We start from the raw sequence: 24125 nt of genomic DNA, 5'->3' as shown, positions 1-24125 counted from the left end.
TCTGAAGTAGACCCTATTCCTGATGGGTTACTCTGTAGGGAAAATCTTACCCAGACTCTAGCACAACTTGCTGTGAGGGAAAGGTTAGTTTGTTTCTGCTTTCTTGTATTTTCTATTGGTGTATTACCTTCTTCTGTTTTGTATATTATGATCTATTTTCTTTGCACCGAGTTGTACTTGAATTCTGCTTTTTTAATTGCATAATTAAACTTCTTCTTCTTCTTCTTCTTCTTCTGGCTTTTCCCGGATAGGGTCGCCACAGCGGATCACCTGTCCACTCATGACTGGCAGTGAGTTTTAAGGTATCGAGTTGCCAGCCCGGTACCCAGCCTTCCACAGAAGGCACACACACGCACGCACTCACGCCTAGGGGACAATTTAGAATGTCCAATCCACCTACAGCATGTCTTTGGGATGTGGGAGGAAACCAGAGCACCCGGAGGAAACCCATGCGACCACAGGGAGGACATGCAGACTCCACACAGAAGGCACCCCAGCTGAGAATCGAACTGGAGAACCACTTGCTGTGAGGCGGCAACGCTAATCACTGCACCACCGTGGCTGCCCAACTGCATAATTAAACTATAAAAGATAAATCAGCTGTGTCTCGTGAGACACACAGAAATTAAGTTTTTACCTACCCTTCCACTCTGGGGTACTGTTGTGTTTTTAAACTCAACTGTCTTTCTAGTCGCTTGCCTCGTATGTTAATTTAACTGCATATCTCCTTCCTTCTTCCCTTTTATTGGCTGTTGTAAACACAAAATTATCATTTTGTGAAATCACCCCCCTTCAACTATTTAAATGTATTGGCCATCCCACTGTATTCCATAGAGCCAAAATGCAAACAGCCCATCCATTTCAATCTAGCTCATTCTTTTAAAATTAGTGGCTCTCCACTTAGATAGCTAAAACTTAAGTCAGCCCTTCTTTGATATCTAACTGCTTAATGCACACAGCAGCTCTTACAATATTAACCCCTTTTTTGAATCTTACCTTTAAAATCTGCAACATCTACTCCAAGACCAATTATTGTAGAGCCCACATGCTGCCTCTCAAGAGTCACCTTGGAATTAGTGCTTCTGTTTTCCTCCTGGTGAGAGAAGGTGCATGGGGATGTTTTTTTCTGGAGACTGCTGATCACCAGAAAGCCTAATAAATGTTTCATAGGTGCCAGCTTGGAATCTGTGCTTATATGTTGCTCCTGGTGAGAGAATGAACAGAGGGCATTCATTCCTGACTGTTTTTGGTTGGGCAGTGATTGTCTATGCTTGACCTTCCTGACTGGTCTGGTTGCTATTCAAGGTATCTACAAGGAAAAGGCTACAACAAGCCTACAGACCCTTGCATCAACTGAGACAAGACTTTGGATTACCAAAAATGCTGTGCTTGCTTCTCATTATGGGATTGGTGCTAATAGTTTGCATCTGGTGAGAGAAGAAGCAAAGGAGCTCTGTATCCCAGCAAAGTGAAGCTGTCCTGAGACCAGCACTAGCAGTAGCCAGGTGGTAGCTATCTGGGTGACTCCCCTCTTTTCATTATACTTGAGAATTCTTTGTTTTCAGTTGAGTACTGCTTGATTTGCTTGTAAATTCAGAATACCTGCCTAAATACTTCATCCATAAATCATCAGAGTCTACTTATTAGTTTTCCCTTGAGTGTTTGGCAGTGCCCTATATAGACACAGACACCTTGAGTGACATTTTTCCTGTAAAAGTATTATTAAAATTTCACCAATACCTAGTTGCATACAAGCACTGTCTCCAGAGTTGCAAACCAGATACTCCTGACATTACTTTATATTCCCACCACAACTGTCTAATTGGGTCTAACAGGGTCAGTGGCCATGGATATGAACTTTCCCACATCTCTGTTATTGGCTTGGTGAATATGGTCATCCAGAGGCAAAGCAGAAACTGCCTCATGTTTTCTGACAACCAGTTAATACTCAAACTCATATCGTATGTGAGAGATGTATTTACACAATGTCACTAGAGGCAAAACTTTCACATAAAAGTACTGGAGACTCCCTTGTGAGACACACTGATGTCCCTCTCACCAGGTTGAGAAAGGAGAAAGGCATGGTCAGTTGCTTATCAGAGGCCAGGTTCTACCACATTATGCTCACGCTCAGGTCATTGGACCACAAGTACCAGTATGACTCAGACATAGTCCATCTGGGCATAATGACCCGAGACGTACCACTGTTGACTATATGAAGAGAAACATTATGGAGTTCTCAGAATATGTGTCCCATGCTGGTATGGTCCTAGAATTGAACAGCATTTTACCTTCTCCAAAGATGATGCCAGAATACAAACAAAAGATGACTGACTTTAGTATTTGGCTTAATTTCTGGTGTCATTCTATGGGGGTGCAATATTTGTTAGCATGGAAGGAGATGGTAAAGAGACCACGTTGCTTTGCCAGGGATGGTCTGCACTTTTCCCCGATAAGCTTTCACATATTAGCTAAAACATTGTCCTCTTCCACAGTGCCTTTTTTAGGCAATGCCACCCTGAAAGTACTTCTGAAATAGCAAACCAAAACCAAGAAATGTAAAGGTGTTACTGCTCAATGCTAGGAGTCTAAACAAAAAACTCCACTCCCTAGAAGCTCTCTTCACCCTAGAGAATACTGACATCTGTGTGGTCACTGAAACATAGTTTAAAGTCACGGAGAGCACACCGACAGTGCAAGGTAATAATGCCTTCCACACATTTAGACCAGCTACTACACAGACAGGGACTAAAGGTGGAGGTGTCTCAATTTACATCAAAAATAAATATAACTCAAGGCTGCACAAACACCATTGGCAAAATACAATACCACTTCCTTGCAAACTATAGGGCCTCCTCTATGATGCAGGAAACCCATATCATGTACTTAAACTTCTTAGAAACACTCACCATCCAACTCAGTACCATGTTCATGGGTGACTTTAATTACCCCACTATTAACTGGGAATCATACATGATACCAAACGTATGGGCACAGAGATTCCTGTATTTTGTAAACACAAACTCCCTTGACCAGATTGTCAATGCACCAACTGGGGTGCAACCATACTGGATCTGGTCCTCACTAATATGGCAGAGTTCTGCACAACCCCCAGTATAATGTCTTCTGTGGTAAGGTCAGACCACAGAATGGTCTCCTTTGAAGTAAAAATAAAACCTGGAACCACAACTAACCCTGGAACATTTAGTAACTACTCTAAGGCTAACTTCCTACTATTAAGTTAATAACCCAGCAAAGTTAAGCCCCCATAAACCACGAGAACACTGTTGCCTATGCAGAACTGTTTACAGAAACCCTATACAAGCATGTTAACAGCGGCATAGAGACTGCATAGAGGCAGCTGTACATACTCAGAAGAAATTCAGAACTAACTAAAAAAACAGGCCACCCTGGTGGAATCACAAAATCAGTAGGTTGTATAACAGGAGGAAGAAAATCATGTCAAAAATTAGGAAGTGCAGCACCCAGCAGGGTAAAAGCACTCTCATTAAACTAAACAAACAACTTAGAGAACAAATAACATCTACAAAACAAATGTTTGAGGTAAATTTGGCCTCCCAGGCAAAGGACAACCACAAGGCATTATTTAGCTATGTCTGCAACCTCAAAGGCAATACACAATTGTCTGCAGAGCTCATTGTAAATGCATCCACCTATAATGAGCTAGAAGATATACCAAATCTATTGGCCAACAAATTCAACTTCAACTTTACCTCTCTCTTCCCCTCAACCTTCCCTGAGGAAATGCCATCAAATATCTCTCCCTACTATCACCAGGGAACAGATCCTGAATGCTCTCCCTAAGGCCAAGAACACTGAATCAATGGTGCCACACAATATCCCAAAATGTTTTTTAAACAGCATGAAACATGACCTACATGGCCCTCTGGAATTGCTATTTAACTGTAGCATCCAAACTTAGTTTTTGCCTCCTGAATGAAGAACAGCAACAGTCATCCCTCTGCACAAAGGATGGTCATCTACAGACCCTGGAAACTACAGACCCATAAGTCTCACTAGTGTCATAAGCAAAGTCATGGAAATAATCAATAATGACATAGGAAACCTTCAGACATTGGACACAACCCAATATGGTTTCATGAAGGGCAAGTCATGCCTTCTCAACCTGGTAGACTTCTTTGAGAATGTCACCAAAGCAATGGATGAGGGCAAAATGGTTCACACAGCCTACCTTGACCTGGCCAAGGCATTTGACACAATATCCCACTTGGGTATTGTTAACAAATTCAAGAGGTTATGTACAAACCTTTATGTCACCTGATGGATAGACAGCTGGCTCACAGACAGAACCCAAGAAGTTAGAATTGGGGAGTCCACCTCTGCAAAGAGGCCAGTCACAAGTAGAATCCCACAAAAATTGGTCCTGGGACTGTTCCTTTTTGGCATTTACTTCTCTGAAGTCAAGGTCAATGTCAGTGGTCTCTGGCTGACTAAATTTGCAGATGATTGCAAATTAGGAGCTGTCATTGAATCTCACTGACACAAATATTCTCCAGGAAGAGCTGACACAGACAAATAGCGGGTGTCAGAGCCATGGACTAAAACTACATGCCAAGAAATGCATAATAGTATCCTTCCAGATGTCATCCACCCCTGGCAACTGTCATATTGACAACACCCTAAGAGTTGACCCAGTAGTCAGGGACTTGGGGACACACATAGACAGTAATCCTAGCCTTTGACCTTCATGTGTGTACAGTAGTGAGGAAATCATTCTATGCTGTGGAACTTATAAACAAAGGTATGGCATCAAGGTTCAAGGAAATCATTGTTCCACTATATTTGGCATTCATCAGACCTATCATTGAGTGTAATGCCCCCCTTGGTATGTACCTAACCAGGCATATCAAACAATTGGAATGTCCATAGAGGCTCCTCACTAAAAGAATACAGGGCATAACATGTCCTATGCAGTCTGCCTCAAGGCCCTATCCCAGTATTACGAGGGGAGATCTATGGCTAGCATACAAGGCACTGTTAGACTCCACTCTGATGGACCTCCTGAATATCTGCAAAACAAACAGTGCCAAAATTACCCTTTCTAAAGACTTAAACCTCGCATATGATATACATAGGACCTGCTGAAGAGACAGGTATGTATCACAGAGACTACCCCATCTCTGGAATAGACTTCCCATCCACATGAAGCAAAGTTCCTCCCTATCCCAGCTCAAGTGTAACTTAGACAGTTGGAAGGGGAACAGGAGATTCATCCCTGATTATGTCTCTAATGGACACAGGAAGCCTGTAAATATTCAACTCTCAAGCCCCTGATTGTAAATGTCTCATCTCCTAAGCCCCTGCTTACACTTACCAAGGGTACCAGAACTTGTCAGAGATTTGGGATGCATGGCTAGGCTTAAAAAGGCCTTTGTGGTCATTAGCCTAGTAAACACCTATGCACCTAAGTCTGATAACTCATTACACCTGAATCATTGAGGCCAAATGTCTTGCTGCAATATAAATTGTTTTGGTTACATTTTCTTTGGGGGCTTGGTCCTTCACCTTTTCTTCCTGCAGCCCTAAGTACACATTCTTACCTACAACAACCACTTGTATGCATTTGAACATTTGTATTTTAAACCTACCTCATACTTGTGTTGGTAGAGGTTAGGAATGTTATACACAAACATCAATGACCACAGTCAGTGACAGCACATTACAAGGGCAGAGCACAGCACTCCAGGATTCATGCCACAACAACAGCAGATGTAGGGTAGGATATGCTATTTTCACACTAATGAACAACTGAATTCAGGCAAAGGAAGCACAAAAGCCTTTTGCAGAACAACTCTGGTGAAATAAGAACAGGCATAAAGACAGGAGCTAGACCAGGTTGGTACTAGTTTTTACTAGTTTTAGTAAAAGCCACACAAGTTGATTCCTGGATGTTTTACACATAGTGTAAGGAACCAATAAGGAAAGTTGTTACTCATGAAAGACTCACAGAAGGAAAATATGAAGTGATACAATACAACATGTCAAAAGGGATATATGCTTTTTTGTCTCACATGCCCCCCCCCCCCCCCCCTCATGCAATGGCTTCACATTACTAGCAGCCAATTATCCCATTTATCCCAAATGGAGGTTGGGAACAGCTAGGATTATTCTCAGGCCAGATGAGGATAGTCCTGAAGCTTCTTCACTCCCAGACTTGGATAGAGTCCATGTGGCCCATTTGCTCCCTTGGGGCAATAGTTGGGTGCTCAATCACAGTGGCAATCAGTCTTGCCTGCCCACATCACACCTATTCCCTCATAGCAGTTGGTGATCATGTCAAGTCCACTGTCTATCTACATGAACCTAGGAGAAACTCCTTAAGTGGCACGTCTTAAGCCATTCCATAAAATAAAGGTGGCCCCACTTCAGATCCTGGAAACTGTAGGCCCATCAGTCTGACAAGCTTATTGTGCAAAGGCATGGAACATATTACATCTGATTTCAAAAAGTCCACTATAAAATTATTTCTTTACACATGGAGCAAAATGGTTTATCAAAGCAGAATATGAATATGTTCACTTCACTTATTTAACTTCTTTAGAAAGTGTAGATAGCGATAGCTAGCAAGCCAGTAATAATGAATACGCATAACAATTGTTTCATCATATAGCATAAGATAGCGATTGTGAGGGTCATATGGCATACCTGGATTTGATGACAGTCTTTAACACTATTTCCTATGATGGAACTGTAAATACATTTAAAGGTCTAAATGTAGACCCTTAAAGTGTAAGATGGATAACAGATTGGCTGACAGACAGAACCCATGCACTTAATGTATCAGGTGCTACATCAGAACAGGTGACTAGTGGCATTCTTCAGGACTTAGTACTGGGACTCCTGTTCAGACTCTAATTCATGGAACTCAAAACTATTAACTCAGATGTATTGCTAATTAAACTTGCTAATAACTTGAAGGTGGGTGTTGTTTGCTCAGCATTCAAATATCATGTTAACACAAGGAGCTAAACCATGCAAATGAACAGTGTATTACATGTGGCCTTACAGTAAATGCAAACAAGAGTAGTATTGTCACCTTTGCTAAATAAATAAATCTCAGTAGCAGTTACCATATAGGCAATACCACTCTCTAGACAGGTACAGTCATCAACAATCTCACCACCTTCATGGATTCATAGATATTCCCTATCCTTTGATTGTCATGCAGTGAGGAAATCCTTCTCTCTAGCTCAGGTAATAATTAACAGTATCTTATCAGATTCATGATTGTTTCTCAGAGGTCTATTCTCTGATGGACAAGTCAATGAAAATCAATGAAGCCACTTTCAGCGAACAGATTTTAAAGCTTTTTTTTATGGGGAGGCATGTCCCCTTGCACTCCCCATGTGGGAGTAGACTCCCACAACACCCAACTTTTATATTCTAATTCCATGGTTGAACAACAGTGGGGACAGTGCAATCCCACATTTCTGAATGTGTCTTTCAGTGATAAAGCTGTTGCACTGCTGTCCGTCAATCTGTGTGTGACACAAACAGATTCCCATCTCATCCAGATCAAAACAACTGTCATAACTTACACTCTGCCCTCAATTATAAACTAAACTTACAAGATGAGTTATCAAGTACTTCTGATTTTCTATAAAAAAATGAATATTACATTTAAATGCAGTTATGGTATGTGTAGTGGTGGGTTTTTATGCAGGGGGTTTGCTGCTTGTTTTGGTTTTTGATTGTGAGAGATTATTGCTTAATATACAGGACAGCAGTGTTTCTGCTAAGTATTTTATAAAGTTTATATACATTTGTCTGTGCTGAGTAAAGGGGTGGAGATCTTTTTAAATAAGTTTGAATTGTTTATATTTTTGATTTTCTCCAATCCATGACTCTGTACTTATATCTTCGTAATTTATTTATACAAGACAATTACTGCAGACATGCACTTTTAATATGTAGTTGTTGTTTGTCTTTTTGGCTTTTCCTGGTTAGGGGTTGCCACAGCGGAACTCCGGTCTGCTAATGATTGGCAGTAAATTTTTTATTTTTAAGGTGCCGAGTTGCCAGCCCGATGCCCAACCTTCAGCGAAGGCACGCCCATTCACGCATGTCTTTCGGAGGCCACTCGACCACAGGGAGGACATGCAAACTCCACACATTCTAATTATTATGGGTATTTAGTTTTGCATTTATGGACGGCTTTGTCATCTTTGGTTATGCTTAATTTACAGTGAGCATGTAGTGCTGAATGACCACTTGACATTTTTGCTTTTGTATATAAATAAACACAAACATACACAGGTGCGTATTTACACAAAATAAGAGGGAGAGAAAAACTGAACTGGGTGATGAGAATCTGGACTCCTTCATTGTTTGACTGATTTTGGCAATAGGAGTTGTGGCCAGGTAGTCCAAGCTTCTTTGTACTACATTTACTTCTTGGTACTTGTCCAATAGTCTGCTACTGACTATTTCAGAATAGAAATTGCACACTTCTAGGCCAGTGACACTTCCAAAACTCAGCTGCTGTGTTACTCCCCCCTTCCGCTTGGTATTTATATGCCAAAATTATGCACCTAGTATTTTTAAATGACAGCTCTGTGTACTTACTGGCTGTAGACATTCTTTACAATTTTTCCTTTTGTCTATAATTATGTATAGCGGTAAGGTCTAAAATAAAAGCCAATAACATGTGTTCTTATGAATAGAAATTAAATATGTTAACAGACATCAGCTTGATTCATTTTCACATCCTCTACCACTGCAACACAATCAGATGGAAGTAAACACTGCTATGTTAGAACACAAATTCAAGGCAACAAGGCAAGTTAGCATAATATCAAAACAGGTTATAATACCTTCACAGTTGTCTGTCTCCAGTGAGAAAATATAGCCTAAAGAACAGTAGCATACGAATGATCCTTCACTATTTATACAATGGCCACCAGCGCATTTGTGTCCATCTGAGCACTCATCAACATCTGGAAGAACATAAAATGCAATATGTCAGTTCAGCACTGCTGTTTACTGGGACCCCTTTCAGTTACAGAGGCTCATTAATAAATCATAAATAAGTAAGTAAAACAACTATAGAACGGAACTATAGAAATACCAATTAGATAACACTCCAAAGTTTAGTGACTTTCACAGATGGAAACACTAAACAATGCAAATGTTTGTATATACTAGGATATTCACTACCAAAGATGATGTGACTAAATTTAAGTTTAGTAACTAAGAAATCATCGAATGTTTGCATATTTATTAATGGGCAAAGAAGTTATCCAGATAACTAAGCCTGATCCCACATGCTAGTAAATAAAGCATTTAACATTCTACCATCTGTCCAGTAAAAAAAAAGAAACTTTGGATGTATCCCTTCAAGTCAGACATAGACTGTTCTGTAAAAGGAATCGGGGCACATATTCAAAACGTCAATGATGAAATGAAACAAGTAATCTGAAATTCTGTCAGTGAAAAAAATGTTTTTTTCTGTGGGAGCAATCCGATTATATGTCCATATTTGGAGGCTGTGCCCCTTTCTTACTAGCCAATCAGAGGTAGCAATGTAGTTTAAAGATACAGAGAAATAACTTCCTTGAAGTGATGCTCTTGACGTCAAGACTGTGGCTTGATCATAAATGGCGTCAATCCCATTACAGAGAGTGGGACTTTGAAGAAGTGTGAAAAACAGACTTTAAAATCAGGCATAATGCAAATATACCATATACTGTATGTTATCTGTTTCCCATTTTACAGTAGAGAGAGAGAGGAAATTTCATACTTAATTTTAATGCCTTTCATAGTCACTGCGTTGAAAAGTTGGTACTAAAACAGTTGCTACTGTCACAGTAAGATTTTTCTAACCTTTAAATGTTTTTCTTTATTAAGTTATGTACCACCTTCCACTAAAGGAGTTTTTCAACATATATCCAGAAGTGATGTTACGCTTTGCTTGATTCTGTAAGATTTCCTCTCTGCCAGTTCTATTGTAATGTATACATCATGGTGATTATGGTCTGATACTGTGTAAAAGGCACATTAGATAAGTGCTTCTGTAGTTACAGACCTGACTTTAACAACTGTTAAGCACCTCTGCTTCACTTGATAAGATCAGGCATTGTGCTAGGCAGTAAAACCTTCTAGTAAAATTGACAGTGGTAGAATTAAAAGCTTATTTCTTTCTGCCTGCTCTCCGTGCCAGTAGTCCCTGACCTTCTTTTCCTAATGTAAGATGTGTTGCACTGTCTTTTTGAAAGGACTCACCAAATGCTTTAAGGCTTTGAAAACCTGTAAAACATTCTATGTTTTTTTTTCTTCTGTAATTAGTAATTTACAGAGCAGATGAAGTTCCACGTACTACAAGGAATGTCCGGGTCTCCGATCATAATCCTTCATTATGTGTTCTCAACATGGATTCCAAGATATACCGCTAGAGCTTTGTTTTTGAGGTGAATTTCTAGGCATCCATGTCTCAAACACACAATAAATCATTTATGATCTCAGACACAATCGTAATTCTCTGTGCGTCACACAGAACATGCTGATTATGCCTCACAATCACTCTTGAAGTGAACGTCTTGGCATCCATATCTCAAACACATAATATGTTCGATATGAGTGGAGATGTGATTGTAATTCTTATATTACTGAAGCTCATTCTGTCACAGAGATATATGCAACCACAGAACTGTTACAGAATAAGCTTCTGGACACTTTACATTGATGTGCACACACACACACACACACACACACACACACACACACACACACACACACACACACACACACACACAGATACATGCACGCATACACAGACATGCACACATGCACATTCACATGCACACAGTTACATATCCAGATACACATACATATACATTTATTTATTGATTGAGCATTTGTTTATGGGGAAAGTCTGAATGGACCAGAGCCCATTTTCAGTGGAGGCCTGGGGAGAAATACTCCAGATGGGGGTCTTTGGAAGACATGGTACATACACACACATGCACACAAATACAAAGCTGCACACACAATCACATCCATATACATAGGCAGATACAAACACACACACACACACACACACACACACACACACACACACACACACACACACACACACACACACACACACACACACACATACACACACACACACACACACACACACACACACACACACACACACACACACACACTTGTTCAGGACTTATAATGTGCTGTCAGCCTAGTACAGCAGTATGGACTTTTCTTCTGCATGTCTTGCAGTTCTGAACTTATACATTTTATATTCTCCATTCTTCATAGTTTCAATGTGTCTGTTTAGCTTATGTAATTCATGTTGAAGTTTGTCATCTAGTACTACTACTATAGCTTCTTGTCTATCACATACCTGTTCCCCAGCCAAAACCTGCTTCAAATACACAAACCCTCTCATCCCCCAGGCCAACTACTACTATCCTGCACAACAGCCAGACATGGAACTCTCTCCCCTCTCACCTACGCAACATACCTAGCTATAATAACTTCAAAACCCAGCACTTCTCACATCTATCCTCCAAACATGAATGTCCCTCACATGCTCCTACCTAAACTAACTCCTTCATTTTGTTTCCTACATGAATACCTAATGAGCTTTCTCTCTGTTAGTCTGGTTTAAACATGAATAATATGATTTCCTATTCTACTAATGTTAGCTACTACATTGGACTGAATATTGTCTATTAATAGTAATGTAATGTAACCTTACATCTATGTAAATGTAATGTAATGTGATTTTCCTGTGGAGCTTTTCTCAACGGGCCTCCACTGAAAATGGGCCGACTCGGCCCAGTGGACTATCCCGGTCAACAAATTCAAATAAATGTATAACTATAAAGCAGATAAGCTGCCATCTTTTGTTAAATGTAATGATTCTGTATATTTGTGAAAAACAGCTGTCTGCTTTATTCCAGTGTGAGCTTATATTTTGTGTGATCATTTGTTTTAAATATTGCCATTATAGGGGTAACTGCACACTACCATTCCATTTCCTATGTACTCAAACATTAAAATTTATGGTACATTTCTGTTATCGGGGCAACAAGCAAAAATGTCCGCTTGATGTGAAGTCCCCGCCACTTATTTTTTCTTGGGTTTAACTTTGTGTTTTTCCTCACGCTAGTATTAATATTCTCGCAATTCATCAGTGGTGACGTGATTCTTTGGTTCTGCTTTGAGTTTTGGCATGGTTCTCACCGTTGTACTGATGTTTCCTAGCAACTCACCGCTGCTTAATGTTGGATGGTTTTGTGCTTTTCAGTTTGGATTTGTTGTTGGACTGTTACTGATTTGCAGCTAAGTCACTGCCGCTTATACAGACAGCTGTAGAAAGAGCCCCTGTAAATTCATAAATAGTGTGTGAATGACTGATGTTATTTTGTGAAAAGTAAGTGCTCCTCTTTCCAACCATCAGATGATTTGTAAAGGTCAACGTGTTAAGATTTTTAATGCTGGGAGGCATATATGTCAATGTGCACACACTGAGAATGGGAGATCTGAAGTCAGTCCTGCTTCTGGGGTTCCAGAATAATTGCCTTTGGGATCACTTTTCTTACTACTGTGAGTTTATTCCCTTACCAATCAGCTGATGGTCAGGAAGAGGAGCACTTCCTTACTTTTTTTCAGAAAATAACATTGTTCATTTAGCCCCTATTAATAAATTAACAGGGTATTTTTCTACAGTGCTACTGTGCATATACAGCCCAGAAGTGAGTCGTGGTAAAAAAGGTGGAAAACCCAGCAATTATTGGTTAAGCAAAATGGGAATCGGTATGAGGACAGGGCTTTATATAACAAAGGTTGGGCTTTTCGGAAATCTACGACCTCGACAAATATTGCATTGCAATTTGAAGGTTAGCTATATCTATCCACACACCTTACAACTGTTGCCCCAATAACAGAAAAGTACCAAATTTTCATGTTTTATTTTACTGCATTGTGTGTCTTTTCTCTTGTGTAACCCACCTTTTTTAAATAGCCTTTTTAAGAATTCTTCTAAAAAGTCACTTTGCTTTAGGTTTTCTGTGGTTCAGTGCTCCACAGTTTCAATGTTTCAAATTTTGCTATACGTTCTAGATCTTATTAAAGAAACTTAAAAAGCCAAAGATTCTTTAACTCAATCACACTCTCGCCATAATACAAATCCAAGTTTCTTATAAACATTTGTAAACCCTCTGAATGCCTACTTATTAATGCAATCTTATGTAAAGCCTTCACACCCTTATTTAAAAAAATATATATAATTTTCACACTATTATTGTGTTAATCTAGTTTTACTTTTGTAGGGGTCTTTTGCACCAGTTATTTTCCATTGTAGAAGAAACCATACTTATGAACATATTTATGTATTTATTTTTTATTTATTGACATTTGTTAACTGGGTTAGTCCAGCTGAGCCAGAAACCCATTTTCAGTGGAGACTCAAGTAGAAAAGCTCCAGTACGTCTTGATAATGAATTCAATAAAAACATGTTATCTAACATAATACATAGTAGCTGTAGTGAAAAAAATACATAAAAAGTGATGATATGAACAAGACAAGCAAATACTGGAGTAAATAACACAGCATCTGCGTTTGCACTTTACAAGAAGTAGGTGTAACTGAGAGAAAATACAGCACTGATTTACTTAAGGGAGAAACATTTCTAGGCTGTCAGCAGACTAAAAATTAAGACTGTGTCATAAGTAAACAAAATTATGATTGCATCGTTAGTAATCCAAGGACAGTGTAGGAGAAGAACAGCCTAGTTAAAAGTGCAAATTGAGATTTTGTACTAGTATAGTCCAGTGGAATGAACCTAAGTTTACATAGTGTGTAAATGCACAGTATATAGACAGAAGACAGGATATAAATATTATTGAGTAGAGAGAGTAAATCGGAGAAGAATTGGTAAAAGGAAGCGATAGAAGTATTATATAGGCATGAGGGCAGACAGATGAGAGACTGGGTAGACAGCTGTGTGACATAAGGCTGGGAAGGGATGGGGGTTTTAGGTAGGATCCTGACATGGACAGCTCCATGAATCAAGAAATAGTAGTTTTAGTTGCTTTTTGAAATGGTTACTGTTAGTGGTAGTTCTAATGTCAGTGGGTAGTCTAGTCCAGGCTATGGAGACATTATGGTTATATAGAGATTTCCCTGTGTTTCTGTTAGGGTTATGAATCGCTAGCAATTTTTGATTGGAGCTTCTGAGAGATCTGGAGGGGGTATAGAAAGAGACCAGTGATGAGAGGGAGGGGCAGGCTGTGGGTTTATATAGGACTAAGTTAGTGATTTGGAGTTGTGCTAAAAGTAGTTTGGAGTATTCAGGCCAATGGAGCTGTTTCAATGATATACAATGGTGAGATCTGTAGGGTAGGCTAGTGGCAAATTTGGTGATTTCATTCCAGGTTTTCTCTAGTTGGGTGACTAAGGTGGTTTGAAGGTTTGTGAGAATGGGACCAGCATAGAGAATGCCAGGTAGGAGGTAAGCTCTTGCTAGGGATAGTTTAGTTTCTAGGGTAAGAATTTTTTGTTGTGATACAGTAGTCCCAATTTTTGATGGGTCTTCTTTATAGTGTGGTGGACATGGTGGTCAAATTTAAGCTGGTCATCTATAATGGTGCCAATGAGTTTTGCAGTAGGATTAGCTGTGATAATAGTATTATCAAGAGAGGAGATGGAGAAGGTAGATTTATGAATTGAGAGTGCATTAGGAAGGAAGAGTAAAAGTTTTCTTTTCTTAGGTTATCACTGAGCCATTTTTTGATGGAATTGAAGGTGTCTTGAGTATGGGAAAGGAGCTGAGATAAGTTATTTGAGGATGTGATAAGTGTAGAGTCATTGGCATACTGGATAAGAGTACAGTGGTTGCAGGCAGAATAAAGGTTGTTGGTAAAGATATTGAATAGAAGGGGGCCTAGGATGGAACCCTTAAGAAGTAAGCCACCGGACAGATAGTAGTCTATTAGAGAGGCAGCTGGAGAACCACTGTACTGAGGAATGAGACAGGTTAAGATCAGTCAATTTTGAAAGAAGTTTAGTGTGGGATACTGTATCAGAAGCTTTGGGTAGATCAAGGAAGAGACATGGTACAATTTGGTTATTGTCTCTGGCCTGTAGTGTGGGACACCGTATCAAAAGCTTTGGATAGAGAGGAAGAGATATGGTACAAGTTGGTTATTGTCTCTGGCCTGTAGTGTGTGATACTGTATCAGAAGCTTTGGATAGATTGAGGAAGAAACATGGTACAAGTTGGTTATTGTCTCTGGCCTGTAGTGTGGGACACCGTATCAAAGCTTTGGATAGAGAGGAAGAGACATGGTACAAGTTGGTTATTGTCTCTGACCTGTATTATGTGATACTGTATCAGAAGCATTGGATAGATCAAGGAAGAGACATGGTACAAGTTGGTTATTGTCTCTGGTCTGTAGTGGTGATACTGTATCAGAAGCTTTGGATAGATCGAGGAAGAGACATGGTACAAGTTGGTTATTGTCTCTGGTGTGTAGTGTGGGATACTGTATCAGAAGCTTTGGATAGATCGAGGAAGAGACATGGTAGAAGTTGGTTATTGTCCCTGGTCTGTAGTGGTGATACTGTATCAGAAGCTTTGGATAGATAGAGGAAGAGACATGGTACAAGTTAGTTATTGTCTCTGGCCTGTAGTGTGGGACACCATATCAAAAGCTTTGGATAGAGGAAGAGACATGGTACAAGTTGGTTATTGTCTCTGGCCTGTAGTGTGTGATACTGTATCAGAAGCTTTGGACAGATCAAGAAAGAGACATGGTACAAGTTGGTTATTGTCTCTGGCCTGTAGTGTGGGACACCATATCAAAAGCTTTTCATAGAGAGGAAGAGACATGGTACAAGTTGGTTATTGTCTCTGGTGTGTAGTGTGGGATACTGTATCAGAAGCTTTGGATAGATCGAGGAAGAGACATGGTACAATTTGGTTATCGTCTCTGGCCTGTAGTGTGGACACCATACCAAAAGCTTTTGACAGAGAGGAAGAGACATGGTACAAGTTGGTTATTGTCTCTGGTCTGTAGTGGTGATACTGTATCAGAAGCTTTGGATAGATCGAGGAAGAGACATGGTACAAGTTGGTTATTGTCTCTGGCCTGTAGTGTGTGATACTGTATCAGAAGCTTTGGATAGATCGAGGAAGAGACATGGTACAAGTTGGTTATTGTCTCTGGCCTGTAGTGTGGACACCATACCAAAAGCTTTGGATAGATCGAGGAAGAGACATGGTACAAGTTGGTTATTGTCTCTGGCCTGTAGTGTGGGATACTGTATCAGAAGCTTTGGATAGATCGAGGAAGAGACATGGTACAAGTTAGTTATTGTCTCTGGCCTGTAGTGTGGACACCATACCAAAAGCTTTTGATAGAGAGGAAGAGACATGGTACAAGTTGGTTATTGTCCCTGGTCTGTAGTGGTGATACTGTATCAGAAGCTTTGGATAGATCGAGGAAGAGACATGGTACAAGTTGGTTATTGTCTCTGGTCTGTAGTGGTGATACTGTATCAGAAGCTTTGGATAGATCGAGGAAGAGACATGGTACAAGTTGGTTATTGTCTCTGGCCTGTAGTGTGGACACCATACCAAAAGCTTTTGATAGAGAGGAAGAGACATGGTACAAGTTGGTTATTGTCTCTGGTGTGTAGTGGTGATACTGTATCAGAAGCTTTGGATAGATCGAGGAAGAGACATGGTACAAGTTAGTTATTGTCTCTGGCCTGTAGTGGTGATACTGTATCAGAAGCTTTGGATAGATCGAGGAAGAGACATGGTACAAGTTGGTTATTGTCTCTGGCCTGTAGTGTGGACACCATACCAAAAGCTTTGGATAGATCGAGGAAGAGGCATGGTACAAGTTGGTTATTGTCTCTGGCCTGTAGTGTGGGATACTGTATCAGAAGCTTTGGATAGATTGAGGAAGAGACATGGTACAAGTTAGTTATTGTCTCTGGCCTGTAGTGTGGACACCATACCAAAAGCTTTTGATAGAGAGGAAGAGACATGGTACAAGTTGGTTATTGTCCCTGGTCTGTAGTGGTGATACTGTATCAGAAGCTTTGGATAGATCGAGGAAGAGACATGGTACAAGTTGGTTATTGTCTCTGGTCTGTAGTGGTGATACTGTATCAGAAGCTTTGGATAGATCGAGGAAGAGACATGGTACAAGTTGGTTATTGTCTCTGGCCTGTAGTGTGGACACCATACCAAAAGCTTTTGATAGAGAGGAAGAGACATGGTACAAGTTGGTTATTGTCTCTGGTGTGTAGTGGTGATACTGTATCAGAAGCTTTGGATAGATCGAGGAAGAGACATGGTACAAGTTAGTTATTGTCTCTGGCCTGTAGTGGTGATACTGTATCAGAAGCTTTGGATAGATCGAGGAAGAGACATGGTACAAGTTGGTTATTGTCTCTGGCCTGTAGTGTGGACACCATACCAAAAGCTTTGGATAGATCGAGGAAGAGACATGGTACAAGTTGGTTATTGTCTCTGGCCTGTAGTGTGGGATACTGTATCAGAAGCTTTGGATAGATCGAGGAAGAGACATGGTACAAGTTAGTTATTGTCTCTGGCCTGTAGTGTGGACACCATACCAAAAGCTTTTGATAGAGAGGAAGAGACATGGTACAAGTTGGTTATTGTCCCTGGTCTGTAGTGGCGATACTGTATCAGAAGCTTTGGATAGATCGAGGAAGAGACATGGTACAAGTTGGTTATTGTCTCTGGTCTGTAGTGGTGATACCGTATCAGAAGCTTTGGATAGATCGAGGAAGAGACATGGTACAAGTTGGTTATTGTCTCTGGCCTGTAGTGTGGACACCATACCAAAAGCTTTTGATAGAGAGGAAGAGACATGGTACAAGTTGGTTATTGTCTCTGGTGTGTAGTGGTGATACTGTATCAGAAGCTTTGGATAGATCGAGGAAGAGACATGGTACAAGTTAGTTATTGTCTCTGGCCTGTAGTGTGGGACACCGTATCAAAAGCTTTGGATAGAGAGGAAGAGACATGGTACAAGTTAGTTATTGTCTCTGGCCTGTAGTGGTGATACTGTATCAGAAGCTTTGGATAGATAGAGGAAGAGACATGGTACAAGTTGGTTATTGTCTCTGGCCTGTAGTGTGTGATACTGTATCAGAAGCTTTGGATAGAGAGGAAGAGACATGGTACAAGTTAGTTATTGTCTCTGGCCTGTAGTGTGGGACACCATATCAAAAGCTTTGGATAGAGAGGAAGAGACATGGTACAAGTTAGTTATTGTCTCTGGCCTGTAGTGGTGATACTGTATCAGAAGCTTTGGATAGATAGAGGAAGAGACATGGTACAAGTTAGTTATTGTCTCTGGCCTGTATTGTGTGATACTGTATCAGAAGCTTTGGATAGATCGAGGAAGAGACATGGTACAAGTTGGTTATTATCTCTGGTGTGTAGTGTGTGATACTGTATCAGAAGCTTTGGATAGATAGAGGAAGAGACATGGTACAAGTTGGTTATTGTCTCTGGCCTGTGCAACAGCCTGTGTGAAAGAAAGGAGAGCAGTGGCAGTACTGTGGTTGGGCCGGAAACCATGTTATGTGGGAGTTAAGAGGTTTTCCTGTATAACGTAGTTAAGGAGTTGAGTGTGGACACACTTTTCTAGAATTTTTGAAAGAGGAGATAGGATGGTAATTGGGTGGAAGTTAGAGGGACAGTGGAGCTACCTCCTTTGTGCAGTGGTACAATAAAGAAGGACTTCCATATGTCAGATACTGTGTTTTCTTGAATTGATCTATTAATAAGTAAAGAGACAGGAAAAACAATGGAGTCAGCTGCTAGTTTGAGGAAGAGAGGGGGTAGTTTGCCGGCTGATGGGGAACAAGGTTTAATTTTATGGAGAAGAGATTTGATATAGGAGGTGGAAACAGGTTTAAGGGAGAATTTTTATTATTTTGTGTAGAGTGGTGGGTAGAGAGAGGTGAACAGGTGTTTTGTTCAAGGTGAGTTAATTTTTGGATGGTATCTGTGAAGTAGTTACTGAGGAGGGGTTACTGGGGTGTAGAATTTTATTTATGGTGGACCACAATTTTTTAGGGTTGGAGAGGTGATTCGCTTGAGCTGAATTATATACGTTTTCTTGTTTTGATGCGCTCGTTTTTTAGTGAGATTTCTAAGCTCTTTGTAGCATTGTAGAAAAGCTGAAGATTTGGTTTTCTGCCAGGCTTTTCATATACTGTCTCTTTTGTGCATGAGGGAGTGGATTCTCTAGATAACCAAGGTGCATGCTTGGCTTTAATTCTAATTTTTCTTTGTGGGGCAAATGAGTCTAAGACATTGAGGAAGGTTTGGATAAATGCATCTATGGCTTTGCTAATGGGGAGGTGGTGAAGGAAGGACCCATTTATGGATGCAAGAGTAGAGTTAAAAGAGTCAGCATTGAAGGAAGATAGTTTACAGCAGTCCCTATAGAAATGGGATTTAGGTATTGTGACAGAGTACCTTTGGATGTAAACGGGAAGGTGGTCACTAAGGGAGTCAGGTAGGGAGTGGGAATTATGGTAGCGATTAGAGTTGTTGGTGAGGATCCAGTCTAGGATAGAAGTGGTACCAGTAGCTTTATTAATTCTAGTAGGGCATGTGATAAGTTGTCTGAAACCATGGAGAATAATAGCTATGTTGGGGGGAGGGCAGATATGAGCTTAAACCAGTCTATGTTGACATCTCCCAGAAGGATAGTTTCATAGATGTTTTTAGTCAGCCAGGAAAGTATGTTTTCTAAAACAGGAATGTTATTTCCTGGTGGGATGTAAAGTGAGACAATGGCAAACTTTTTGTGGGAGTTTAGGTGACAGTTTAATATTATTAGTTCTGCGGGTTGAAAGCTTGGTAGTGGTGTTTGTAAGGGAGAGATTAAGAAAGTTAGAATAGAGAATAGAGACCCCACCACCTTTTTTAGTTTGCCTATCCAACCAAAACATGTTGTAGCCTGGGGGAAGTATCTCATTGTTGGCTATGTGAGGTTTTAACCAGGTTCTGTTACTGTTAGAATATGGGGAGAGTGTTGGGCTAGCCAGCTATTGGGCTAATAATGACTTCCCTATCTTAGTCAAAAGCAAACTAGATGACCCTATAACTTGTTGAATTGTAAATTTTTATTTGTATTTCCATTAAAAATTACTGCTTGCACAATTTCCATTAGTGTGTCAGCAGTGATTCAAATATTTATGGGTTTTTCAATTTTGTCTGTGGTTATGAGGCCGTGGAATTAATGTAAATAACTGAGTGGGTGCTGGGGTTCAGGGGGCTTACATTTTTGAAGAAAATGTTTTTTTGTGAATTTTACAAATGACTGAAACTCATAACAGCTTGTTTTGCTTGGCTGAAGCTTCAGCTATAGTTAAAACATATTGAAAGAAACCTAAAATAATCAATTAAAGTTTACCTGTCAGTTTATACTTAATAATAAAATAAATAATTTACTTCATTAGTTTTAATACGTTGTCGCCTCACAGTAAGACGTTGTCCTGTTCGATTCTCAGCTAGAGCGTATTCTGTGTGGAGACATGCGTGAATGCACATAAAATCTACTGCTAATCCACTGAAAAGCCGAAAAAAGACACATTAGTTTTAATACTGTCATGTCAATGGACTTAAACGTGACAAAATCATTGTTGTACACTAAGTTTTCTCAAGCAGGACAGACAAAAGGAAGTAAGTAGCAGGTCTAATGAGAGTTTTAGGCACACGCATACTTGTCTTAAATATTTCCTATGTACCAGTTAGATTCAATTTATTTAGAGCCTAAATATGTTTTTATTTTTATTTACATATTTAGAAAGACTGACCAAACATCTGAACAGTTTTAGACCTGTTAGATGCATAGTTGAATTGCTAACTTATGGTGGAGGCCAATGCTTGAAAACAAGGAGTGAAGGAAAAGAACTGACCTTTGTCCAAGAAACAGCAGCACCTGTAGGTTTTCCTTTGGTGTTCCAGAAGCTTCCTTCTTTTGTTATGCTCCTATGCTCTGTTCCAGTTAGAAGAGACCATTTTATTTAAGTTTCTTTATCAAGGCAAGATTCTAAAAGGTGGTGTAAGGAGGGTCAAAGCATTGCTGTCTCCATTCCTGAGAGCAGGGAGAGGTTTTGAATAAAAACTTGCTTCCAAGAGATGGGCAGAAACAATTATGCAAAAATTTAAATGTAAGTGAGATAAAAGAAGAATTGCAACAATCTGTTATTTGAAACTATTGTTTTTTTTTTTTTTTTTTTTTGTGGAATTAAGTTGTGGTTAACAGTTGAGGGAACAGGATAATAAAGTTACATACGGAGTTAACTTTCACTTGAAATTTGTTTCTGTGGTAGCAGGAGCACAAATAGAATATTGAGAGTGTTGTCTTTACAGTGCTTTTTACTTGTACTCTGCTTTTAATTGCATATTTAAAGTTGGAAAGAGACCATAGCTTTGTCTCTTGTGAGTCACAGAGAAATATTTTTTTTCCACTCTTCCACCCTGGTGCTGTCATGTTTTTAAACTCAAGTGTCTTTCTAGTTGCCTGCCCCTTATGCTAATTTGACCACAAATCTCCTTCCCTCTCCCCTTTCATTGGCTGTTGTGAGTAAGCACAAAATTATCATTTTGTCAGATCACTCCCTTTCAACTATTTAAATTTACTGGCCATCCCACTGCATTCCAGAGAACCAGAGTACAAAGTGCCGACCTCTTTCCAATCTACCTTGCTGTTTTAAAATTAGTGGGTCTTCACTTAGATAGCTAAAGCTTAAGTTATCTCCTCTTTCACATTTAACTGCTTAGTTTACATTGCAGCTCTTAGGATAATTAACCCCTTTTTCATCTTACTTTTAACATTTGCAACATCTACTCCAAAACAACCAATTACTGGTGAGCCCACATTCTGTCTGCCAGTAGTCATCTTGGGATTAGTGCTTCTGTTTTGTTCTTGGTGAGAGAAGGAGCACAGGGACATTATTTCCTGGAGTCTGTTGATCACCGGAAAGCCTAATAATTGCTTCAAAGGGGCCAGCTTGGAATTTGTGCTTATATGTTGCTCCTGGTGAGAGAATGAACAGAGGGCATTGATTCCTGACTGTTTATGGTTGGGCACTGAGTGTCTGTGCTTGACATTTCTCATTGGTCTGTTTGCTATTCAAGGCATCTACTGGGAAAAGGCTACAACAAGCCTACAGACCCTTGCAAAATCTGGGACAAGATTGTAGCTCACAAAATAGGCTGTGGCCTGCTTCTCATCTTGGGATTAGTACTAATGTTTTGCTTCTGGTGAGAGAAGAAGCAAAGGAACATTGTATCCCAGCAAAGTGAAGCTGTGGTCAGACCAGCACTAATAGTAGGCAGGCAGTAGCCACTCACATGACTCCCCTCTTTTCATCAATCTTGACAAGCTGATTCTTTGTTTTCAGTAAGTATTGCTTAATTTGTTTATGACTTCAGAATATCTGCCTAAATAGTTTATCCATAAATAATCAGGATCTACTTATTAATTCCCCCTCAAGTGTTTGGCAGTGCCGCGTTTAGACAGATACGCCTTGAGTGACATGTTTCCTTTAAAAGCATGATTGAAATTTCATCAGTACCTAGTTGCACACAGGACAGCTAGTCTGCGGTGACAAGCACTGCCCCCAGAGTTGTAAACCGGACACTCCTGATATTACTTTATATTCTTACTCCAACTGCCTAATCAATAAAAAGCGGTCTGTTGCCAAGGCTATGAACTTTCCGACTATCTCTATTACCAGCTTGGTGGACGTAGGCATCCTGAGGCAATGTAGAAATTGCCTCATGTTTAATGACAAACAGTTAATTCTCAAACAATGAACAAACCAAGAAAAACAAAATTCCAGCGATAAAAAGACACCAACAACAAAAACACTGGTAGAGAAAGAAGCACTCAAAAGGACTTTGAAGAGTAAAACCAATTTATTTTCCTGCTATTCATCCAAAGACTTCATCAGAAATAACATACACTTCATAAACAACCATAATTAAATACAAAACAATAACCAACCAACCAAACTAAGTCAGACGGAATAAATTCTGGATTTTCTATTATTTAAATAACATTTAATATTCACAATGAAAGTGTGAATATTAAATGTTATTTAAATAACAGAAAACCCAGAAATGATTCTGTCTTAGTAAGGGTTAATTTTACCATCTGATTAGTAAGTTTTTTTCATTGGTTGGTTGGTTATTCTTTTTCTACCAGTGTTTTTGTTGTTAATTCTCAAAGAAACTGACATGGTATGTGAGAGATGTATTTACACTATGTCACTGAAGGCAAGGCTCTCACATAAAAGAACTCCTAATGTCAATAAGGTTGTCATTAGTACACATGCACCAATCACACACAGTTTAAAACAGACATATAGACCCACATATGCCGAGGTGCTTAAATGTAACCTTCCTAAACCCCAAAGACCTCGTACATGAAGTACATAAAAATACCCTCAGAAGCCCTGAATGCACTTTCAAAACAGCCACATCAACAAATACAGCCACGTCTCATGGAGCCTTATAAGCCCATAAGGCAAGCCACCAGACAATCCAACATGCTAGTTATTGGAGACTCGATTGTGAGACACACTGATGTCCCTCACACCAGGCTGAGTAAGGAGGATGTCACGGTCAGTTGCTTATCAGGGGCTAGGATTCATCACATTACACATGCACTCAGGTCATTGGACCAAAGTCAAAGTAAACTTTAGTGTCGATCAGATATACACAGCAGTGCAAGCTGAATGAATTTACATTGCTTTGGTGCCTGTGCAAGGCATAACAATGAACACATAGTTTGAATGACATTAAGACTAATGCACATACAGTAATAATCTTGATTAAAATATTAACAACACAACAAACTACCACAACTGGACAGGGAGACATAAGATAATATTATACTAGTAGGTATTGCAAGAGTATGACTTCACATTGTGATTGCTTAGAACATTGCACTTCATCAGTTGTAGTGTGATATATTCTGATGTTCATATTAAACATGTATGGAGTGGTGACTCACTCCTGACTATTACACATTTAGGAAGTAATGGCATAAGAAATCAGGCTAAC

General features: G+C 39.7%; 1 protein-coding gene across 1 annotated transcript in view; it reads right to left on the bottom strand.

Moving 5' to 3' along the window:
• The window catches only part of LTBP2 (latent transforming growth factor beta binding protein 2), a 3457946-nt gene that overhangs the window by 429200 nt on the left and 3004621 nt on the right, over positions 1-24125 (bottom strand). The window contains exon 26 of the mRNA XM_044074624.1: positions 8856-8978. Coding sequence (XP_043930559.1) covers positions 8856-8978 — 123 coding nt within the window. The remainder of the gene's footprint in view (positions 1-8855; positions 8979-24125) is intronic.

The sequence above is a fragment of the Protopterus annectens genome, chromosome 6.part0 (genome assembly GCF_019279795.1).
Source record: "Protopterus annectens isolate FY-2018-M chromosome 6.part0, PAN1.0, whole genome shotgun sequence".
In the NCBI taxonomy this organism is placed as follows: Eukaryota; Metazoa; Chordata; order Ceratodontiformes; family Protopteridae; genus Protopterus; species Protopterus annectens.
Note: the sequence above shows the minus strand (reverse complement) of the source record. Positions and strands in the feature narration are given on the sequence as shown.